At 34.9% G+C, this 16752-nt stretch overlaps 1 protein-coding gene across 6 annotated transcripts in view; it reads right to left on the reverse strand.

Annotated features, from left to right (window-relative positions):
- TENM2 (teneurin transmembrane protein 2) overlaps positions 1–16752 on the reverse strand; it is an 869909-nt gene that overhangs the window by 78042 nt on the left and 775115 nt on the right. For all 6 annotated transcript variants that reach the window (XM_039353403.1, XM_039353419.1, XM_039353411.1 and 3 more), the window contains one exon: positions 11945–12091. In XM_039353403.1, coding sequence (XP_039209337.1) covers positions 11945–12091 — 147 coding nt within the window. The remainder of the gene's footprint in view (positions 1–11944; positions 12092–16752) is intronic.

Here is a 16752-nt window from a genome sequence, read left to right on the forward strand (position 1 = left end):
CACACACACACACACACACACACTTTTTAGATTTTGTAGGTAAGTCTGTAGCAAGAATCTTCATGAAACTGCATTCCCTTTACTTTTCTGCCCTGTTACAGTGCTTGCTAATATTAATTAATTTACAAAGCCTACATTTTTTTTCCAGCATGCAAAGAGTTTTTGAGTTAAGCACAGAATAAGGTATCTTCTTCAATTGGAAAAAAGACACTGTTAAATTGTAGATAGAAAGAAAATCTGAAAACAGAGAAGAGTTATTTTGCATTTTTTTTTGAAAAACAATATTTTTACAAGACAGATATTTTAATTCTCTCAGTAATTTTAAATTTAAGATATCAAAGTACCTGAAACCCTAAACTTATTTACTATCAGGGCTTTGTTTCTCATAGAACGCCCAAAACAGAGTTCTGGCACCTTTTTTGGATGGAACCTTGTAGGGTAGGCAAGGCAGGTTGTGTGAGTTCCGGCACCTTTTATTTTTAGAAAAAAAGCACTATAATGCCTTTCCTAATACAATGTCCTCTAGATTATTCCCTGGAATCTCAGTCATGCTTGTTAGGAAGTTCCCATAAATCCCAAAGCATCCTCCTAGAAAGTTGTGATGTAGAATAAGCCTTATTAAATTTGACGGAACTTCTTATATAAACATATATGGGTCAGGTGACTCTTTAAATAACAGTTGAAATGTGGAACAAAATTATCTATGCTACTCACAAACCCATCAATTACACACACATCATCACATACATTTGTAACTGACACTTTAGATACACTGATATTAGGGTTGAATTGCTCATGAACAATGAAATTTAAGTAATTCTTTTTGCTGAAGTGATAGTATACATTTCAAGGAATGATCTTCAGTGCATAATAAGGAACAATGAGTTTAAGGGAGAATAGGCACATTTAATTTATTGATCTTATGCTGAATAAAAATGTTAGTTGACTCTTAAGTCCGATGGTGGTTATCAAACTCTTACATCATTTTTGAATAAAATTCAGTTATAGCGCATCTTAATAAATATTAGTGAAGTTTAGAACCTGTGAAGTAAAATCAGCATATATTTATATTTAAAATAATAAGGGTAATTCATATAATAGGTCAAGATGTCTTTTTAAGTAGTTCATTTATATTTTCTCTGTACAAACATACATAAATACATGCAGAGTAACATACAGTTTAAGGAAAACCTCGTCAAGGCTCAGGTATGAGACAAAATAAAAAAAAAATATTCAGATCAAGCCAAATATTTCAAAATCATCATGTATCAAGGATTTACAAACTAAATATAAAAAAAAATATTTTTTGAGAATGAGAAATGCCAAGAATCTGGATCTTGGAAGAAAGAAAGACTCCTTATTGTTGCCAAGAGAGTGATATGGTTGCCCTAGGTTATAAAGTGCTTTATAATGCTTATTTTGGCAGCTTTCTTGGACAAGTTAATCTGGATAAGTTAATCTTTATTACCATTTTATGATGGCAGAAAGCGAAGAGTAACACACCAAAGTTTCACTTAGTGTGTTATTTAATTTCAGTCAAGATTAACTATATGCACACTTCATTTCAGGGAATCAACTGTAGTACCATAATTAAAATAAATATTCAGTGGTTTAATCCAAACAAGACATTTATATTTGTTTCCTTCTAAAAACATAAATTTAAATGTATTTCTCAGTGGTGTCCATGACAAAATATGTCCATACATTGATACTTGTAACACACTGCTCACAATTACATACAAGGCAATGTTTGTGTTGTAGCATAGTTTCTAATTGTCCCCTTTTCCTCACCCCTTGAAATGCTTGTGGGATTCTGGATATATATGTATGACTTCAAAAATTTAACCAACTCATAATAAGTTTAGTATTATATTAGAACATGGACTCTGATTTATTATTCCTCTAAAAAGGTAGGTACAAGTACAAACTTTAGGTTCTATCTGTAGAAATTCAACAACAATTTGACAAGATAGAGTTTAGGCTAAGCTTGGATTCTAGGAAAGGCCCTGGTTATGGTTCTTTCCTCTTCTTCTTGAGGAAAGAACTAAAAAGAAATAATTGGCAGCATGTCCTGACATATTTACTCAGATATATTAGATAGATGATAGATAGATAGATAGATAGATAGATAGATAGACAGACAGACAGACAGACAGACAGACAGACCATTAGCAGAGATTAGATTGAGTCAAGAGTATAACTGTCTGATCAAAGTCCTGCCTTTGCTTTATAAGCAATGGGCAAAGAAAGGGGTGGGCATTTGATCACAGACTTGTGTTTGCTATATTGATTTTTTGATCATCTTTTGAAGACATATTTGGAAATTCAGTTGGCATCAACCAGAAAAATTTTCTCTAGTATGATATTCTTCTCAGAAATCAAAGATTTGCTGCCTCTGTTGCAATTTGCATATAATGAACTTGTTTTAATTGTCTTTGCACTGATTATTAATATTTTCTTCTATGGCCTAGTTACAATTAGCTACTTATAATATACAGCATTGTGATTATTTTCTTGTGGTACAATTCCTGCATATACATGTCTGACAGTACCAAAATATTGAAATAAATATTGTTTATTAATAGGTTTTTAAATTGTCCCCCTTATAAATGGCTATTCTATAGTGGCTCTAAAATAGACTTTCTGAAATAATACTGTTATGTAGCAAGATATCCAGAAATTTATAGAATTCCTTCTTTAGTTTGGATAGCTCAAACTAACAATGCCAAGCCCAAATTAATTGCAAATTAATAAAGATTCAGTTACAAACAACTAAGGGATGAGTCGCTAGTGATGGAAGTAGCATGTTACAGTACAGCCAAATCAACAATGATTCTTCCCAACCTTCTCATTTCAGAGAATAGACAGCAAAGATATGAACATCACTCGTATTGATGGTTGACATAAACTTTCAATCCAAATGCAGCAGCATCTGTCACTTGGAGCTGCCTATCAAACAAATGCTCTGTTGAGCAGGCAATCAAAGCCACTGCTTAAGCACAAGACAGGGAAGATCAGTTGACTTCTGGTGTATTTTGCACACATTCAATCACTCATGTTTTTCATTCACTCATAGGCTTCATTCAATTCCCCTTATAGTCAGGGTTTAGAAAAGGAAAATTAAAAACAAAACAAAAACAAGCAAACAAATATGCAGGAACATTTTCACTGAATGAATTTATCATTAAATATAATACAACATTCAGGTATGCATATTATCTACATAGAAACTATCTTAAATGCATACACTTAATCCTCATTTAATCTCAAACACACACTTATACGCCTTTTGGATGGTTTATCACCAAGTCTGGAGAAGCACCAGAATTGAAAAATAACAGCCATATACCTTATATTCTCTACATCTCTACATCTGTTTTTTTTGCTTAAAAATAAAGTCAAATACCTACATTTAACTCAGAACCTTAGACTTTGGTCTGTGAAAAAGTTGTACATGTCACTGCTTGCCTATTGGGTTATGGGCATCTCCTAGGCCAATTTTAATAAATTCTGGTTACAGTTTTTCATTTAAAAAGTCATTGCCAGAATCAATAAAATTAATGTTGGTAACAAACTTGTGAAGATTGAAAATACAAAAACATTGTTACTAATTGTACAGAATATTTTCCCCAAGTTAGAAAAACAAGTTCATGATTTAGTGACTCCCAGTATGAACCAGATTTGCTGCACATGCTACCCGTATTTTTATATATTTAAAACTATCAATAACAGATTTCAATTGTTTATTATGGTAGCAATTTTAAAAATGACTTCAAGCATCATGTCCATTGTGTTTGCTCAGGGGAGCCTTTTTCCCCCCTCCTGAGGTATTGTGGATATTTGTACTTAGAACCTTATAAATCTTTTGTCTGAGCTGAATTAGAAACTCCTGCTGTGGCAGAGCTTGATGAGGCAAGCTAAATTACATGATTTGCTTTTGTGCTCCAAAATACTTGCATTATCTTAAATGCCACAAGCCTGATGAAATATCAAATCACAGGATTCACCATTCTATAAAAGCAAAGCTGGCCCAAATAATTATTGCAGGAGGGCAAGATCCGTTATTTCTCTCTCTCTCTCTCTCTCTCTCTTTTTCCCCCATATATTTTTCTCTTTTTTTTTTTAAAGATGATTTTGTTTTTAAAAACTAAAAGCATACATTCTTAAGCAAACAGGTCAAACATTCTACTCAGAAAACATGTTACTTCTTTGTCTTGCCCCCAAAGAAACTGTTATTTAGAGACATAAAAACCTTCTTTGTCTTATTTTGCTATATTAGTCAGAAAAAAGAGTTAACTATATCCAGTTTATGGGGTTCAATATTGTGCTGGTTAGATTTCCTCTGATTTCCTTTTATTTTGTATAAGAAGATATTTACACTGAAAGAACATTTATTTGGATTCTTAATTTGTGAAATAAGTTAGAAGAGAACAAGGAAATCACCATGGTCATTAGAGATTTATCTATAAGAAGCAATCAGCATTTGGATGAAGACAAAAAAAGTACAATTTGCCAATTGAAATACCATATTCTCCAGCCCATAACCTAATATAGATTATAAAATACAGGTAGTCCTCGATTTACAACCACTTGCTTAGTGCCCATTCAAAGTTACAATGGCACTGAAAAAAGTAACTTATGACCATTTTTCACACTTACAACCATTGCAGCATCCCCACGGTCATATGATTTACATTCAGATGCTTGACAACTGACTCACATTTATGATGGTTGTAATGTCCCGGGGTCATGTGATCCCCTTTTGCAATCTTCTGACAAGAAAAGTCAATGGGGAAGCCAGATTCACTTAACAACTGGGTTACTAACTTTAACAACTGCAGTGTTTCACTTAACAACCGTGGCAAGAAAGGTTGTAAAAGCGGTCAAAACTCACTTAACAAATATCACACTTAACATCAGAAATTTTGGGCTCAATTGTGGTCATAAGTTGAGGACTACTTATATAACCTAAATTAAAATAGGCTAATATAGATCTGGCTCTTGTCAGCGGGCCTATACCTTATTGGGAGTGCCAATTCTGGAAGGGACTGTTGGAATAGGAAAGACCCCAACTCTCTCCTTGTACTTTGTATTCTTCTCCTCCCCAACTTTTAATAGTATTTATTACTCAGTTTTTTTTGCTTTATTAGTTTAATGTGTAATTTAATGTATTAGTTTAATGTAAGCCACCCAGAGTCATCTCTGGAGAAGATGGGTGGCACATAAATTTAATAAATAAAGAAATAATAAATAAGTAAATAAATCCATTTGTAAATCTTTAAAAAAAATAAGCAAAAATAATTATAGCTGCCACAAAATTAACATACCTGTGGCAAATATTTTGGGGCTAATGTTAACTTTAATTCATTTAATTTACGGTGTTCCTACAGGAGTTGGGTACAAAAGACCCTTCAAAATGTGTGTGGGGGGGAAATTGTTGAGACTCTAGAAAGAGTACAGAGAAGAGCAACAAAGATGATTAGGGGACTGGAGGCTAAAACATATAAAGAACGGCTGCTGGAATTGGGTATGTCTAGTTTAACAAAGAGAAGGACAAGGGGGGACATGGCAGCAGTGTTCCAATATCTCAGGGGCTGCCACAAAGAAGAGGGAGTCAAGCTATTCTCCAAAGCACTTGAAAGCAGGACAAGAAGCAATGGGTGGAAACTAACCAAAGAGAGAAGCAACCTAGAACTAAGGAGAAACTTCCTGACAGTTCGAACAATTAACCAGTGGAACAACCTACCTCCAGAAGTGGTGAATGCTCCAACACTGGAAGTTTTTAAGAAGAAACTGGACAGCCATTTGTCCAAAATGGTATAGGGTTTCCTGCATGAGCAAGGGGTTGGACTAGATGACTTCCAAGGTCCCTTTCAACATTATTATTATTATTATTATTATTATTATTATTATTATTATTATTATTGAGTGGACAAGATTTTCTGTCCAATTTCTTTTAGCAGAAGCAGAATTTCTCTAACAATATCTTAAGGAACGAAGTTTCCATTAGGGTCAACAATAGCATTGCTACTAAGAAAGCACAATGCATAAAAGCCAGAAAGCTTGCAGTCTGCTGGAGAGAGTACAGTGAAATACAACATTTTTTCACAAGCCCCACTCTTGCTACATTCCACTCTTTGAAATGTTTTCTAATGCAAATTGCCCTTTCCTCAAATTGAATGACAACTGCTAAGGAAAAAAATGCAGAAATTTGCTTGGTATTCTTTCATAGTTCATGGGAAAACAGTAATGGATTATATACCCAATGGAAAAGGACATCCATTTTCTATCATATTCATGTACTTGTAGCCTAAGTACTTTTGGGACTAAAGCATCTATCTGTAGCTAATTGCTGATATTGCTGCCTTGAAAAAAAGGTAAGGAATGATATAAATAAGACTTTTGAAGAAAATGTGGAATATCATCTCCTGAATCACATCGCAGGATGCTGAGAAAGATAGATTCTATTCCTCCTTTTCTAGGCAAATCAACTACCCACGTGTTTGTATTATGTGCAGAAAATTAATCCTTCAAATTTCCTAGGAGAACTGGAAAACCTCTGGAAAACAGTTTCCAATCATTACCTACCTAGTATTGTACTGGGTAAGATGCCCCCACATTTGGCAAAATTAAAGGAAGAAGATTTAATTTTTATCTTCATCAACTGCTTTGATGTGACGTTAAGGACGCTGCATTCGTTATACAACGGTGATGATAAAAGGTGCGGAAGAGTAACATGTCCTGTAGAGATGTGGTATTATGCTCATGAGACATGGTTAACGTAACACATTTATATATCCAGAAATCTCCACTAGAATAACCCAGGAACCAGGTTATCGGTGATATTTTGCCTCACCAAACACCAAACCTTCCCCAGGTTCTCTCTAACTGAAATGTCAAAGCAAGATAGTGTCTCTTTTTTGAAAACCTTACAGAGAAGCTATCTGTGTAGAGTTATTCCTATGCACTTGTTTTCACAGTTTTGGCTTTATGATTTAATTAATAAATTCAATATCCTCTTAGTGATTTTAAGGTTAGTTTGGGATCTTTTGGGGAAGAAAATAATACAGGAAAACTACAGGCATATAAATAATGTTTTAAATAGTATAGAGAAAGGAGGAGAAATTGAAGTATGGTACATCTTAAGTCCCTAGAGACTAACAAGAGTCATTAGATCATAATTTTTGATTACTTACATATTACCTCAGACATGGGCAGAAATTTGATTTATAAACTGAAATAATAAATGACAAAATGGTGTTCTGCAGTATGATTTGAGACAAATTTGGCCAAAATGCTTTGTTATTTCTCTCCCACTGCTATTCCAAATATAAAGTTAACCAGTTAAGATATATTTTAATGCTGCTTATTAATTCTGAGAAGAATCATGACTGTAACAAATAAAAATAGGGCTAAGTAATGGATTGAGGGTTATATATTTGTAGATAAGCTCAAGTCTTTCATGTAGTACAACAATTACTTCTAATAGTAGAAACTGAGAAAAAGAATACTTAAAAATAACCTCAAACCTCTTGTTTGCCTGTGAATCTTGTTTCCAAATACTTTAACTCACTGAATAAAGTCTATGATGTTTTAATTGCATGTGCCATCTTGTGAAATTTATAGATTTTAATCACAACCCGGTGAGTGTAAAATTTGTCATATAATTATGAATAAACTAGCCTTAATCTCCATCAAATACACATAACAATTATTTACTGAGAACTTGATTAAAATGGGATTAAATTTTAAAAGGATTCTGCATAAGGTAAATTAATTGATTTCAAACATTTTTAAAAATAATTACACCACACCTTTGAATGAAGCTTTAATAAAGCGCTAACATCTGGAGAACCTTTTTTTTAAATTAGGAAGCTTATTTGGTAAAGATATTTTAGAAAAACCATTCCCTTTAAACACATGTGTGCAAATTGTGTGTGCATATCTATGCATGTATATGTATAAAATTCAGTAAGTTATGAAACAACTTAGTGATGTCTTATAAGATAAGAAAAATAAACATTACATATTTGACAGTGAAGAACTTTCTTCCTGGTCATACAGGAATTTTACTGATTGATATTTTATTTTTAAGCAGAAAATAAATAGACAATCTGTAGAATTGATTAGGGATTCTATTGGGTCTGATTTATTTCCCATGATTATAATCCAGACATATCAGTGGCTCAAATGGTTGGAATGCTGGGATGGAGGTTAGCAAGCCTGTGTTTGAGACCTGAGTACTGCTACATGGTGGGGTGAGCTCTTGTCATTTGGTCCAGCTCCTGGGGACATGAAAGGAGCCCCCATGGTGTCTGCCGGGCAACGGTGATGTCACTAGCTAAGCCCTTCAACCTGGAAGTGCCTTACAACAATGCCTCCAATACAAACAGAGTGATCATAATTCCGAACATATTATGATATATGTCAATAAATATTTTAAAAATTAATCAACTCCCATATTAATTTAGTCGTAGCATTTATATCTAAAATGTTTCATCTAGATGGTCATTTTTCCTCAGACTTCCTTAGAGTTTTTCTTTCTGTAAGACTGCAGTGGTTGACCATAAAAACATAATGTACCACAAACAGAGAAATCGTATGCTTTAAGGCAAGAAGAAAAACCTAATAAACAATTCTTTACATCCCAAAAATGCTTTCTCTTAAAAGTGTAATAACATCAGTGTTTTCACAACAGATAATTGCAAACAGCCATAGAATTATGGAGAATTTGTGGTCTAGGATATCCTACTGTACAAACATTTAAGAGGTTTTTAACTCGGAGGAAGATTTGTAAACATGTTATCACAGCAGTTGCCTGGAGCAAGGGACAAGGAGAACTTTCAAGTGTTGGGTTGCAAAAACTCTAATTCAGCACTGATGGGTTGCCACAGAAAGTGAAGACTAATGGAAAAATAAAAATTCTGCTATAAGATTTCTGTCACTTCATTTCCGAAGCAATATCATTAACTTTAGAAAGAGCTGCTTCAATAAGAGTAAACAAATGATATTTTGCATAGGAAAAAAAATGAAGCTTTAAAAAAACGTATTTGTTTATTTACAAATAAACACACTTTCCTGTGTTACTCTATTATCCTTTAGGCCTATCCTATCCTATCCTATCCTATCCTATCCTATCCTATCCTAGCCTAGCCTAGCCTAGCCTAGCCTATCCTAGCCTAGCCTAGCCTAGCCTATCCTTTAAGAATAATTTCAGCAAGGTGTTATAAAACAGGCCTGTATTTTTAAAATATACAATAATTTATTCCTTTCACACTAACTGCTACACTAAGGAGCTCAAATAAATTTGTGTGTATAACTGAAAATGAGCTTTTGGGAAAATAAGTGCAAAAATTGCAAAGTAGCAACTGAGAACATGGAGTTTCCTTGCAATTTCTTAATTTTTACTATACCAGAATTGTTCCTTTTCATGGCTGGTATTTGGTTGGTGATTTTGACAGAAATTCTTCATAAAAGACTTCAGAAGAATTTTTCTTTCTCCTTTTAAATAAGAGAAAATAAATCTTAACTGGAAGTGTGCATGCTATTTCATTCTGTTTATGACAAATCAGAAAAAATAACATTCTCAGTGCTTTCTGTACATCTTATCTCTGTCGTTTCCTTAGAAGGCACTCACCTATTTTTAGGATATATCCACAATATTAAAAAAAAATCAAGGAACTGAATGGATTCCTACTGTACAAATGAACTTTATCTTACAATATTTGTGAATAAAATCAATCTTGCCCTCCAGATGTTTCAGACAATTTCTACCATCATCAATAATGATATCCATAAAAAACCATCAACTCTGTGTCAACTTTTAGCAACCACATAGTCTTTCTTCAGGATGCTTTCATTACTTGATATTATCTATCCATTCTACTTCCTTGGTTAAATATAGGAGTTATTTATAATTTTATTTCCTTGCACAGTATGAAATGATACTTTACCATTATCATTAAAGTGATTGTCTGCCTCCAGCATTTTTATAATTTGCAGCTGTCTGATATAGGTACTAGTTGCTTTTTCTGGGGATTTCAAATGACTTTCATGCCTGGGAGTATATAGTTTTGGCTTACTTACACTCTTGATGTTCTTTGCTTATTCCTCCCAGGAATACTCACTATCTCTCCCCCCCCCATCATAATAAATCTTGCATATTCATAATAAACTTTTCTTCACAATTAAATTGATTTTGGTAGTAATAGATAATAAATAAAAGGTTTATTAAAAAACAAAGTTTCCTTTCACTTAAGCAACAAACCTTGGCAACTTCATATTTTATTGGCTATTTTTTAAGCTTTCCTGCCTACTATACAACTGTGGAATTTCCCATGCAATAGTAATAATATTTGTTCTTGCTTGTTTTGGTGTGTGTTTGATCAACTAGAGTTGCCTATGTTTTGCCACTTTGTCAGGCAGATCCTCAATGGAAAATATAATATATTAGTACAATCTGCATATTGAAATACACTTATATTTTCTTCAACCAACACACCTTTTACATCACAAAAAGCATTCTTTACACCTTTATCCACAAATAGAGGATGCGGGCAATGAGACACTGCCCATTTCTTGCTTCCTGTTGAACTACTTGCCAAGATTTTTACTTAATTTTTCAAAATTTATTAGATGTTCTGTTTACTTCTATTCTCTACTGTTTTTACTGCACTTACTGTAGCAACTCCATGTTTTGCAAAGAATTTTATAATTCAGGTTATTTAGCTTTCTGTAAAACAACATATCAAAATATTATTTACCTTTGTATACTTCTCAATGAATCTCAAAAACAAAACAATCCACCTCACAATAGTTTGCAGAAAGTTCAACTATATTACAACTGATTAGGAAAAAAAAGGCACTTCAGTTTTCCAGTGCTGTTGACACCATGCCAATCCAGTCATCTGGTTCTATTTTCACTCTAATGCTGAACCCTCATATGAATAGGTCCCTAGGGTCAACAGGCCAAAGAATGCAAGAAACACTCAGGTAAAAAAACTTGTGACAATTAGCTTTAAATGTTAGGAAAGGTTCTTGGTTGAATGTTAAACTATTAATAAAATGAGTTCTTCAAATATTATTCAATATATCTGAAGCTAAATTCTTGGGAACTGGTTTTGCATGGTGGATAAAAACACACATGGAAGAAAACACACAAAGAGAGATACACATATAGATTGAAAACAATGTAATACATCAAAATATGTGACCGGTGAATGTGTTAAAACAAATAGGTATAGCATTTGAAGTCAGAGGTATACTTTATATTAAAACCATTTTCAACTTATTACTGGCTAAATTTCTTCCAGCATATATGGTCTTCAGGCCAATATATATCAATACTGAGACAGAACTTTGCTTTACTAATGAACATGTTATTAAAAAAAAAATGTACAGTAAACTCTTGTATCATGGCCAGTAAAATGAATTCCACTATTCTGTTCCATTTAACACTTTTTGCTTTGTGAATTGAAGTTGATAAAATACAAGTATTACCTTTGTCCAGAATTCTCTTGTATTTGCCCAAAGCTGACAGCTAACAATACCTTGGAAAGTTTCCTACTTAGTCATCTGTGCCTTTGCTTGAATAACCTACAATGTATGCTGGTATTTTTGCAAGTGTAAGTCACACAGAGGGTATCTGGAGGAGCATTGAGACTTGAAATTCTAAACCACACAAATGCGTTGTGAGAATTCTAGCCTCCAAATCTGAGCTTTGCCAGAAATGAATCAAGCCCTATATTTAAAATAAGTCTTTCAGGTCACATTATTTTGCTCACAAGAGCACTACTTTATCCATCTCATTTGCTTCAATGGAAATATAACAACAACTCTTGACAATAATAGGAGAGGGGGTCTTTCTGTCATAAAATGACTCATGATGAAACTACATACAACCCTCTGTTCTTTCAAGGCTGGGAATTGGAAGACTTTTGCTCACCTCCCTCATTATCCTTGTTATCAGCACAAGAGGTTTCCATAGCAACATTGCATCCAGGCCCTCTCCAGCCGGTCTGGCAGACACACTGCCAGCTGTTCTGACCGAGTGTGCATCTCCCATTGCCATTGCACAAATCAGGGCAGCCATCTGGTTGAAGAAAGGAAGAAGATAAGTTCAAGTAATACTGATTTGCATGAAGATTCTATGCTTAAGCACATTAGACAACATTACTGTACACCCAAAAAGAAAGCTAAAGACTATATCAGGTGGCGTTGTTGCTCTAAAGGACTTCATTTATTTGAAGTTGACTAAGTAGAAGGCAGAAGAGAATGTGTGAAAATGATATGTAGTCTTCCTTGCCAATAGTGCCCATTGGGAGATATTTATTTACTTAAACAAAGAAACAAAATAACCATAAACAAAATAATAGTGGGAATGGGTATGATTTCCTGCTAGCTAGATCGTTGCTCACTGCTCTCTGGTGGCTAGGGGCAAAGCCTGGCCTTCAAAGGACAGGGTGGGACTGGCCTAACTGATTTCCAGAGACCAGAGAGGCCAGTCTGCCCAGCCTTCAGAGAGATAAGGTCACCCTGATCTACTGAACCCCCAGGGGGTGATGTGGCAGCATTAAAGTGGCCACAAATTTGTGAAATCCCACAGGAGTCATGGGTCATGGGTCTCAGATTTGGGACACATTCTGTAATTTAGCTTATTCTGTAACAGAACTGTGGTGGCACAATGGTTAGAGTGCAGTACTGCTCACTCCAGGAGTTCAATTCTGGATGGCTCACGGTTGACTCAGTCTTCCATCCTTCCGAGGTCGGAAAATGTGGACCCAGATTGTTGGGGGCAATACTCTGTAACCCGCTTAGAGAGGCTGTAAAGCACTACGAAGTAGTATATAAATCTAAGTTGTATTGCTATTGCTAAGTGCTATTTGAGGTACCTTGGTTCAAAAATTGTTGCCCTATGATGCCTCATTTCATCCAATTAAAGGTTAGAGACAAAGAGGCATGAGAGTTTTAGTAGTATATAGATTTTTAAAGGCTTTCAATATGAGATTATGGTTTCTTCTAATAGTTATATTTTGTTTCCATTATCTTTAAATACCGTATATTCCGGTGTATAAGATGACTTCCGGAAGCGCTAAACTCAGCGCCAAGGACGGGGGTCGTCTTATACGACAAGTCGCCTTATACGCCGGAAATACTAGTAGTTTCCGGCGTATAAGACGACGTTCTAGGAATGCGGCTCGGCGACAAAGACGGGGGTCGTCTTATACGCCGGGTCGCCTAATATGCCGGCATATATGGGTAATTATTTAACATAACATCTTGCTATTTTTTATAAATATGATGGAACATCCTCATGGATGAAGCCACTTTATAGATTTGAGCAACTACTGTATGTCACTGCATAAATTAATAGTGAATAGTGGTAATTTAAATAAAAAAGTACTACAATGCATGATCATTTTTGTTATTTTAGATAACTATAGACATTTACAAAAATAAACCTCTTGCAATATAAACAGACCTGAGCATAAATTTATATTTTCTAAAGGATATGGTAGAAAACACGAAACAAGCCCTGTCTTTCACTTTCTCAAATGCAGATTTCCTTATCGAGGTAATGGTTATTGATCATTATCAATTAAATTTACATATGCTTAATTTTCAGAGTATATGTTATAAAGCACTACCAACAGCAAAAGATAGCTTTCTGTGATGATTCAGAAATAATCATGTTCGTATCAAAATAAGGAAGGACAAAATAGTCCATTTGCTCAAGTGTCATTCATAGATTAAAAGTAAAATTTCCTACCTAATCTTTATGCTCATTGCATTATTTTCTGGGTAGTAATCTATATGATCAAGAGTTGTTCCTGTTGTAGTAGCTATCTGGATTTCTGCAGCCCACATATGGTTAATATTTCACCACAATGCCTACATGTAGTCCTCAACTTACAACAGTTCATTTAGTGACCATTCAAAGTTACCATGGCACTGAAAGAAGTGAGTTATAACCATTTTTTCCACTTACAACCATTGCAGCATCCCCATCCTCACATGATCAAAATTCAGACGCTTGGCAACATAATAATAATAATAATAATAATAATAATAATAATAATAATAATAATAATAATAATAATCAGAAATAACAGAACAGAGACTAGCAGATCAACGCCGATTTATAACACGAAATAAAGTATTTACAGAAACAGAATTGGACGAACTGCAAAGGTTTACCCAGGGCAAAGAAATCAAAGCCTTACAAGAAGTAATTCAGAATGTAGAGGCAAACCAGGGGGAGTTGGCAGTGAAAGAATCCAGTAGAGATATACAACTGTTCTCATTTGGAAACCAGGCACCTCTTCCTCAGGAAGAACAAAACCCTCTAACTAAAGAAATAAAAGAATTGAAACAAAGAATAATTGAGCATCTAGAACAGCACAAAAACAACAGAATAAGGCTGCCTGCATTGAAGCTTGTTCCAAAGAAACAGCTAGCACAAGCATTAAAAGATGCAAATACTGCAATAGCAAGTATAAGCACCAATTCACTGCAAGAAACAAACCAACTAATGTACAGCACAGCTGCAGTTATAACAGAATACCTGGGATGCAAAATCAACAAAAAAGAAAAACAAACAAACAGTGCACCACAAAAATGGAAGGTTAGACTAGAAAATAAGATCAGCAAGTTAAGATCACATGCAAGCAAGCTAGAACAGATGAAAGAAAAGAAGCTGAAGAACAAGAAGACCAAAGAATACCTAATCAAGAAATACCACTTAGAAACAAGGAAGATCAAGGAAGCACTGGAAATAATAAAGCAACAAATAACAGCTATAGCCAGGAAAATCAGTAGATATGAAGCTCGAATTGCAAACTATAGGCAGAACCTCCAATTTCAATCCAATCAGAAACGTTTCTACCAATCCATCAATGGAGAAACTGCAAGGAATCAGTCAGTACCTGACAAGGAAGAAACAGTGCAGTTCTGGAAGCAGATATGGGATAACCCAAAGAAATACAACAAGGATGCGGCTTGGTTAAAAGAGGTGGATGCAAATAAAACAGAAGTTGAAATGAAAGAACTAGTAATAACAACAAAAATGGTAGAAAAAAGAGCAAAGAAAATCAAAAATTGGTCAGCACCAGGTGAAGATGAACTGCATGGGTTTTGGTTGAAACATCTAACTGTTATACACCCACTCATTGCCAAGCAGTTCAACAATATACTACAAGGAGGAGAAATTGAAAAGTGGCTAACAACTGGGAAAACCTACCTAATAATGAAAAATCCAGCAAAAGGGGCAACACCAGGTAACTACAGGCCAATTACCTGCTTACCAACAACTTTCAAATTACTAACTGGTGTGGTAGCTGATGCAGTACAACAGCATCTAGTTGAAAACAATCTCTTTCCACCTGAGCAGAAAGGAAACCGCCCCAATAGCAGAGGAACAAAAGATCAACTCCTAATAGACAAAATGATCTTGGAAAACTGCAAGAGAAGGAAGACCAACCTGAATGTGGCATGGATTGACTACAAAAAGGCATTTGACTCTCTGCCACATGATTGGATAATCAAGTGCCTAGAAATAACAGGAGTCAGTAGAAACATCAGAAAATTTGTGCAAAGATCGATGGCACAATGGAAGACACAGTTGCAGATCAATGGTGAGAGGCTGGGAGAGGTTAATATCAAGAGAGGAATATTTCAAGGAGATTCATTATCACCATTACTATTTGTTATTGCACTGTTTCCTCTGTCAACAATACTGAATAACTCAGGACATGGTTATCAAACATCAAAAACATCTGCTAGACTATCCCACCTCCTTTACATGGATGATCTGAAGCTGTATGGAAAAACATCATCTGAAATAGAATCGCTGCTCAACACTGTCCGTATATATAGCCAAGATATTGTAATGGAGTTTGGCTTGGACAAATGTGCCACACTTACTATCAAACAAGGAAAAATAGTGAAAACTGAAGGAATCAAGATGCCCCACGAAAATAACATTAAGAGTCTGGACGAGGAAGAGTACTACAAATACTTGGGTATCCTTCAAGCTGACAACATCAAGCACACTGAAGTCAAGAAAAAGATTAGAGGTGAATACATCAAGAGAGTGAAGAAGATCTTAAAATCCAAACTCAATGGAGGAAATACCATAAAGGCAATCAACACCTGGGCAATCCCAGTCATTAGGTACACAGCTGGAATAGTGGACTGGACTCAAGCAGAACTAAAAGCAATGGATAGGCAGACCAGAAAAATAATGACAATGAATCATGCCCTTCATCCACGCAGTGACATTGATAGACTTTATCTACCAAGGCAAATAGGTGGGCGTGGAATGCTACAAGTACATCAGATGGTTGAAGAAGAAAAAATGGCTTTGGAAGAATATCTGAAGAACAATGATGAAGATGCACTGAAATTAGTATATCAGGAAGGCTTACTAACTACTGGAGAGACCAAACTGGCCTACAAGAAAGACCAAATGAAGAACAGAATAGAGGCATGGGAAGACAAAGCACTACATGGCCAATACATGAAAAAAATAGCTGGGAAAGCAGATAATAATAAAACCTGGCAATGGCTAAGAGCAGGAAAATTGAAGAAAGAGACCGAGGGACTAATTCTGGCTGCACAAGACCAAGCCTTAAGGACAAATGCATACAAAGTCAAAATTGAGAAGACAGCAACAGACAGTAAGTGCCGCCTATGCAAAGAAGCTGAAGAAACAGTGGACCACTTGGTAAGCTGTTGCAAGAAGATTGCACAGAC

Source organism: Crotalus tigris, unplaced genomic scaffold (genome assembly GCF_016545835.1).
Source record: "Crotalus tigris isolate CLP2741 ecotype Arizona unplaced genomic scaffold, ASM1654583v1 scf7180000017568.12009008, whole genome shotgun sequence".
NCBI lineage: Eukaryota > Metazoa > Chordata > Lepidosauria > Squamata > Viperidae > Crotalus > Crotalus tigris.